This window comes from Lipotes vexillifer, unplaced genomic scaffold (assembly GCF_000442215.2).
Source record: "Lipotes vexillifer unplaced genomic scaffold, Lipotes_vexillifer_v1.1 scaffold914, whole genome shotgun sequence".
In the NCBI taxonomy this organism is placed as follows: Eukaryota; Metazoa; Chordata; class Mammalia; order Artiodactyla; family Lipotidae; genus Lipotes; species Lipotes vexillifer.
The window spans coordinates 368,699-377,028 of NW_006780388.1; the positions used below are offsets into that span (position 1 = coordinate 368,699).

General features: G+C 46.4%; 1 protein-coding gene across 1 annotated transcript in view; it reads left to right on the plus strand.

The window, feature by feature from the left end:
* The window catches only part of ANKS3 (ankyrin repeat and sterile alpha motif domain containing 3), a 24,982-nt gene that overhangs the window by 166 nt on the left and 16,486 nt on the right, over positions 1–8,330 (plus strand). Inside the window, exons 2-5 of the mRNA XM_007453459.1 lie at positions 11–136; positions 2,315–2,513; positions 2,709–2,830; positions 4,039–4,120. Coding sequence (XP_007453521.1) covers positions 11–136; positions 2,315–2,513; positions 2,709–2,830; positions 4,039–4,120 — 529 coding nt within the window. The remainder of the gene's footprint in view (positions 1–10; positions 137–2,314; positions 2,514–2,708; positions 2,831–4,038; positions 4,121–8,330) is intronic.

The window sequence follows — 8,330 nt, forward strand, 5'->3', positions numbered from 1 at the left end:
AGCTGCTGACCCGCAGCTTGTCCATGTGGCATGGGCTGGGTGCGCAGGTCAGCCGGGAGGAGCTGGCCGTCCCCTTGGATCTTCACACAGCTGCTTCCATTGGCCAGTATGAAGTGGTGAAGGAATGTGTGCAGCGGTAAGAGATCTTGGAAAATGTTCCTTCCTCTTGGAGTTTTGAGCTCCATGGCTCAGCTCTCAGGTGGAGCCATCAGGGAGCTAGCGGGGGCCTTGCCCACAGCTGTAGACATTTAATCCTTGGGTGGATCAACTGCTGCTTCTCTTGGGCTGTTGTCAGGGATGATTTATGCTGGATGCCAATAAAGAAGGCAGTTTTGATTCCGAGGAAGAAAAAGGCAGCTTAAACTTGTTTCATAGGCTTAGAAATTGTTCATTTCAGGCTTACTTTAACCAGAGTAATTTTATGGTTTTCACTAATTGCAGAAATGCTCAAACAAAACAAAAATAAAGATTGAAAGCAACACCCTATGGCCTTCTTTCCCCAGAAGCTTCATTTTAATCCCTCCTGCCGCCCTCTCCCCTTTAGCTTCTGCCATAGAGGAGGAGGAGGGGTTATCCCCACCTGTAGGATTGCACCTTACTCACTGCCCACATGCCGTTTTCACTGATCTTATGTGCATATTAGGTCCCCCTAAACAGCACTGCTTATTAGCGCCTTCTTGTTTGAAGTACGGTTTGATGCTTAATGTAATTTTTGGAAAGGGATCCATCTTCTCATCTCTTCCCACTTTGTCCGCCACACTTTGTGCTCACTGTTATCATCTCATTGATAACTTAGAGAAACGACCTATGTCCATACCTGCCTGGGCCTTTTCCAGTTCCAGCTTGGGGAGTTAAAGCAGAGCCTCGTGGAAGCCCCGTTTCTGGCTCCCAGGTCGTAGCCATCACTTATGAGCATCTGGCCAGTTGGTACTTCTGTACCGGGCAGGTGTGCAGGCAGCACATCCCCCGACAGGGTCACCACGACCCCACCTATAGTTCTGCTCCTTTAACATTCACAGACTTTAAGCCTTCGGGTGTGCTGTTAAAATGAACAGTCCAGAACGGCTCTAGGAAGTGTTTGTGTTCTGATTGGGGTTGTGACACCTGCTGAGACGGAGGCTGGTGCACAGTAAACACACTGGGGACCCGAGGGGGATTTGGAGGGGTCAGAAGGGAGGATTCGGCTGAAGGGGGTTGCCAGAGCCCCAGGGCCACTCTGCTAAGGGGTCGGGGTGGGGGCACCTCCCTGTCCATGTGGGACAGCGTGTGGTGAGAATGGGCTGGTCTCCAGGTGGCTCTCCCAGCCAGTGGCTACCCCTGCATTCCTGGGATCAGGACCTGGGAAATGGCTGCCTGGGTCCAAAGCCAGGGTCAGTAAAACGTGCTGGTGAATGGAAACTAATTGTCTGGTGTAGCTTAGTGTGCGTATCTAGGAGAGGCACGAACTGCGTGGGTCGACTGTCATTTGGTACCTCCACTGGAGGTAAGGATTGTGGAGGAGGAAAGACTGGGGCGTGAAACAGGCAGGATGTTCCTGGAAGTGGGTCTTACTTCCATCCCCCGACCCCGAACTCTGGGTTGGGAAGCCTGCATTGTTTTTCCTGTGGGAAACACTTTTCCAGAATTGTAATGGAAATCAGTGAGAAAGACAGGATTCTTCACGGATTTTTCCAAGAATGTTTCTGTAGGGTGGGACGACAAAGGAGAAATCGTCCACTGTCTGAGTCCCCTCCTCTTTCCTCTCCCCTCAGTTCTGGACTAGCAGACTGGTCTGTTGGCGGGAGGTAGTCAAGGCTCCAGGTCAGCGTTTTTCGGCCTCGGCACTACTGACAACCTGGGCCAGCTCATTCTTTGTTGTGAGGGGCGTCCTGTGCACTGTAAGATGTTGAGCAGCATCCCTGGCCTCCACCCACCGGATGCCAGTAGCTTTTCCCTCTCCAGTTGTGACAACCAAAAATGTCTCCAGACTTTGGCAGCTGTCCCCTGGGGGCAAAATCTCCTGTGGTTGAGAACCATCTATGTAGCTGGTGGTAGCAAAAAAGAGAATTGCTGGCCTTAGGGTAGGAGGAGGGTGCAGATGAGAATGAAAAATCAGAGGAGGGAGGCAAAAATCAGAGGAGGGAGTTTGCAAAGGCAGTTGTCCAGCAAGTGTAATCACTACCCACCCTCCCCGCCAGTGATGTCCAGGGTGGCATATGACTCTGCTTCCTGTCAGCACTTCCTGCTCTTTCTCTTGGCCTGGCCTGGCCACCGGCTTTGGTAAACCCCACCTATGAGATGGCTGGCATGTCTAGCATGTCTTGCGTTTGTTTAGGAGAGAGTTAGATTTGAATAAGAAGAATGGTGGTGGCTGGACCCCGCTGATGTATGCTTCCTACATTGGACACGATACCATCGTGCACCTGCTGCTCGAGGCGGGGGTGAGTGTGAATGTGCCGACCCCGGAAGGGCAGACTCCGCTGATGCTGGCTTCCAGCTGTGGCAACGAGAGCATCGCCTATTTCCTCCTCCAGGTGAGCTACGAGGGCCTCAGGCCAGAAACTTGAGGGGCCCCCGGCCGCTCTGCAGAGACGTGAACCACTGCAGGCCCCTGTGTGCCTGCGTGTGCTCGGGTAATCACTTCGATTCTTTCAGCTTGATGGCTTGGAGGGCGCCCACCCTGCGCAGAGGAGACGCGGCCTTAACGAGCATTCTGTGTTCTCTTGAAGCAAGGTGCTGAGCTAGAAATGAAGGACATTCAAGGCTGGACTGCCCTCTTCCATTGCACCAGTGCTGGGCACCAGCAGATGGTCAAGTTCCTTTTGGACAGTGGAGCGAACGCCAATGTGAGGTGATTACAAGGTCTTAAGTGGCTGCAGGAGGGAGGTGGTCACGTCTGACTCTGAGTAGGGCAACTGGTGAGGCAGCTAGAGGCTGGAGTGCAGGGAGCCCCTGCCTTGGTTTGACAGGCTCAAGACAAAGGGACGGAGGGGACAGTCCTGCCTAGGCGTGGAGGCATGGGGATCGTCCTAGCTTTCTCATGCATCTGTCAGGTGGCATTGTGTGCAACACTTTAAGTTCTCTGTGCCTTATTTCCTTTATCTGAAAACAGGATGGCAATGCCCATGTCATAGAACTGTTAGAAGAATTACATGTTCTGTCATATAACAGGTGCCTAACATAGTGTGTGGCACTGAATTGACATGCATTAAATGCTAAATCCCTTTAGCTTTCTTGCCTTCGGTATGTATCAGGTGAGGTGATACTTTGAAAACAGTCATGAGTTTTAAATATAAGCTGGAAGTAGGGTTGTTGTCTAAAGCATATCACCATGATAATCCTCTTTCAACCCAGCATTCACCTGACACTGCACACCCTGGCTGGTGTCAGCCGTTGTAACACAATGTAGGTTTACAGGCCATTAAGAAAGAAAAAAAATGCTCCTAATTAAAATGCATTTCATTTACTGACATTCTGACTTCAGCGATGCTAAAATGTGAAAACTGTGTGTCTTCGAACGGATGAAAACCAGTGGTTAGCTTGCTTCCTGTCTTCTAGCCCAGGTGAAACCAGTGAGGACTTGGTGGGGGGGGGCACTCTGAAGAGGGCGCTGAGTTAGCCGTAAGCACGCATTAGGTGTAGTGAGGGCAGGAGATGGTTAGTCCTGGAGCTCCTGGAAGGGTTCCTAGAGGATGTTGATCTCAAAATGTAGTATATCTGGATAGGTGGAGAGGAGGTGCTAGCTGTCTGTGAGCAGTGAAGGGCGACAGCTACTTTTTGCTGTGATTAAGTAGAGATTCAGGCCATAGCAGTGGGGGAAACAGCTAAGAAGGAGTGAAGATGGGAAACAGATTGTCTTAGGAACAAAAGACTAGACCTGGGGTAGAAACCACGGGACTGATGTGTTGATACTCACTTTCTCATCTCTCCCCGTTCAGGGAGCCCTCTAGGCTTAGGGATGGGTGACTTTGCGTCACTGAGGTTTTGTCTGCAGCAGGCAAGCTTCTGCCCCCCAGAGCTTCCTCTGCTCATCATCTGACTGCAGTCTCGATCTTGCAGGGAGCCCGTATATGGATTCACTCCTTTGATGGAAGCGGCTGCCGCTGGCCATGAAATAATCGTGCAGTATTTTCTGAATCATGTAAGTGACCCTGTTTATTAGGTTATAATTTAGTCACAGCAAGTGAGGCATCATATCACTGAGGAATAAACTGTAACAGAACTTTCTCCTACACAGAAATAACTGCTCTTCATCCATTTATTCAACACATTTTCATTGAGTATCTGTTGATGCCAAGTGCTGAGTGGTGCTTAGGCATTAGGGGTACAGTGGTGAGCAACTATAGACACCTATTCCTGTAATAATTTTAAAAATAGTATTATTTGAAAAGTATGGAAAAAATTTTAAAACAGTAAATAGCACTCATCATCCCATCACTTAAATCATTTATATAGAATAAGGAGGCAAAGATCTTCCTTCCTTTTCCACTTGCCCCCTGTTCCCCCACAAGATGCCCAGTTGGTTGTTAGAGACCCAGGATTTTCCTCTGCTGAGAAAGTATGTCTGTAGACACCTGCGAACACATGGCTTTTTGTTTTGAACAAAGTGGGATTCTACTGTGTATTTGATCTGCAGCTTCTAAAAAATAATATGCCATAGACATCTTACCTTTGTATGGTATTCCATGCAGTATCCATGCCATAGTTAGTTCAGTCAGTTCCTTATTAGTAGAAATTTAGGTTTCTAACATTTTGCAATTATAAGCAGTGCTCCAGGGAATATCTTGGCACACACAGCTTTAGCACGCATGCAGTTATTTCTGTATGCTGTATTTCTACAAGAGGGATTGCTGGTGCTCACATTTTGAACTTAATAGGTCCTAATGAAAAGGCAATTAGGGCTTCCCTGATGGTGCAGTGGTTAATAAGAATCTGCCTGCCAATGCAGGGGACACCGCTTTGAGCCCTGGTCTGGGAAGGTCCCACGTGCCATGGAGCAACTAAGCCCGTGCACCACAACTACTGAGCCTGCGCTCTAGAGCCCGCGAGCCACAACTGCTGAGTGCATGTGCCACAACTACTGAAACCCACGTGTCTAGAGCCCGTGCTCCGCAACAAGAGAAGCCACCGTGGTGAGAAGCATGTGCACCGCAACGAAGAGTAGCCCCCGCTCTTTGCAACTAGAGAAAGCCCATACACGGCAATGAAGACCTAAAGCAGCCAAAAATAAATAAATTCATTAATTTAAGGAAAAAAACGGGCAGTTAAATTAAAAGACAATAAAAAGATGGGCAAAGGATCTGAAAAGATACATCTCCAAAGAAGATACACAAATGGCCAATAAGCACATGGAAAAATGCTTGACACCATTAGTCATCAGGGAAAATGTCAAATCAAAACAGCCAGGAAAATAATAATATAATAAAAAAAGACAATAACAAGAGGTGGTAATGATGTGGAGAAATTGGAACCCTCATACCCTGCTGTAAATGAAAAATGATGCAGCCTCTTTGGAAAACATTCTGGTAGTTCCTCAAACAGTTAAGCATAGAGTTACCATATGACCCAGCACTTGGATATGTACCACTCCTAGGTATACACCCAAGAGAACTGAAAACAGGTCCAGGCAAAATCCTGTACATAACTGTCCATAACAGTATTGTTTGTAATAGTCAAATGGTGAAAAGAACCCAAATGTCCATAAGCGGATAAATAAAATTGTTACATGCATACAATGGAATATTAATTGGCCATAAGAAGGAGTGAAGTACTTCCCCGTGCTACAACCTGGATAGACTTTGAAAATATGCTAGGTGAGAGAAGCCAGATACAAAGGCTGATTATTGTATTATTCCTTTTGTATGAAATGTTCAGTATAAGCGTATCTGTGGAGACCATTAGATTAGTGGTTGCCTAGGGCTGGGGGGAGGTACAGGATTTCTTTTCAGGGTGATGAAAATGTTCTGAAATTGTGGTGGTGGTTGTCCACCATTGAAGTGTAAACTGTAAGTGGATGAATTGCATGATAGAAGAACTATATCTTAATAAAGTTGTTTAAAAAGTTCAACGGGGGAAATATTTAGTAAGTTCTAACAAATTCCCACTAAACAGATGTCTTTCTTGTCCTTCCCACCAGTAATACATGACGATGCCCATTTTCTCACATCCTCACCAGCCCTAGATGTTACCATCGTAAAGTTTTGCCAGTTTGGTAGGAGAAAAGTGGCATCTTGTTTTGGTTTGTACTTATTAATGAGTGAACATTTTAAAACATATTTATTGACCATTTGTATTTCTTTTATGAATTGTCATATTATTTATTTATTTATGGCTGTGTTGGGTCTTAGTTGCGGCTCGTGGGCTTCTCTCTAGTTGTGGTGCATGGGCTCCAGAGTGCACGGGCTCAGTAGCTGTGGTGTGAGGGCTCTCTAGTTGTGGCACATGGGCTCAGTAGTTGTGGCTCACAGGCTAGTAGTTGCGGCACACGGGCTTAGTTGCCCCGTGGCATGTGGGATCTTAGTTCCCTGACCAGGGAGCGAACCTGCATCCCCTGCATTGGCAGGTGGATTCTTAACCACTGTGCCACTGGGAAATCCTGTTTGTTTTTTTTTAAACTTGTCTATCCTGGATTGTTCTATATCAGTAGATATAAAGCTCTTTTCTTTCTTGTATGGCAGCATAGCACTCCCTTGTAGGGATGAATCAGTTTCTCTAACAGTGGTCTGCAGATAGAATCAAGTTGTATTTGCCATCATGCACAGTGCTGTGCGGGATATCTGCACACACACTTCTCCACACACTTGTGCGACCACACCTCTACAGTTCGGTACTAAAGGTAGAAGTTTTGGATGTAGCCTAAGTACAGCCATAACGTGGATGTTGCCAAATTGCTATCCAAAGAGCAAGTTGTACCAACTTGAACGGTGTCTACAGCAGTAAGCATTTTGACTCTTAAATTATGAAGTTCGGGTTTCCCTGGTGGCGCAGTGGTTGAGAATCTGCCTGCCAATGCAGCAGACAAGGGTTCAATCCCTGGTCCGGGAAGATCCCACATGCCACGGAGCAACTAAGCCTGTGCCCCACAACTACTGAGCCTGTGCTCTAGAGCCCATGAGCTACAACTACTGAGCCCACGTGCTGCAACTACTGAAGCCCATGTGCCTAGAACCCCTGCTCCACAACGAGAGAAGCCACTGCAGTGAGAAGCCCGCGCACTGCAATGAAGAGTAGCCCCTGCTTGCCGCAACTAGAGAAAGCCCACGTGCAGCAACGAAGACCAACACAACCAAAAATAAATAAATAAAAATAATAAATAAATTTATTTAAAAAAATTATTAAGTAGTTTAAACATTCAAAGTAGTACAGAGATAATATTAATACAACTAATCCACATGAATCCAGAGGTACCCACTATCCAGATGTTGGTCTGTACCTTTCCTGTCCCTGACTTTATACTCTCATCACATGCTGTGTGTCCTTAAGCAGCATGTAGACTTATTTTATATATTTTAAAGATTTATATAAATAATATATTTATTTATATGTTATATATTTATATAATGACTGTGTCATTTAACACAGTGTGGTACATGTAGATGGTGTTCACTCATTTTATCAGCTCTGTATTTATTGAATGTATGAATATGGTATATTTTCTATTCCCTTGTCAGTGGACCCCTAAGTCATGTCCACCTTGCTATTCCTATCAGTGCTGCAGTTAGCATTTTCTACCTGTCCTCTTGAGCACATGTGAAGGGATTTTTTTAGGAGATCAGGGTGTGTTCTTCAAAGCAGAATTTTGGGTGTGTAGGCTGGGTGCATCTTCACTAGAGAGTGTACCTTGCTCTCCCCCGTAGGTGTCCCAGTTTGCACACCTCTGACAGCGTTTCATAGCTTGTGTCTCCCGTCCCCTCAAAACCCTTGGTACCTGCTACCAGCTGAGTGGTCTCCTGTTGATTTTTGCCTTTCCCTGATTTCTCATGACGTTGAACATCTTTTCATATATCTATTTGCCATCTGCGCTTCCTTTTCTGAACATAATTATTCTTTGAAGGTAATTCCACTCACACGAACTAGGCCTCCTTAAGACGTAGCAAAGGGACAGGCATTGATGCGGGGCAGGGAGCCCTGGCTGTGAAAAGTATAACTTCTCCTCTGAGCTTAGAGCCTGATCTTAAATAAGGTAGAACTGGAGACCATAAGGGACAGTTACTGTTATAATTTTTTAAAAGGAAAACGTGTTAGAGAATCAGACTTTTGATCATTTATGTACCGTGCAGATTACACCCTCACTTGGTGCCTTTACTCTCCGGCTGGGTCTGAGATTGTATATGGGCGACTCGTATGTAGGG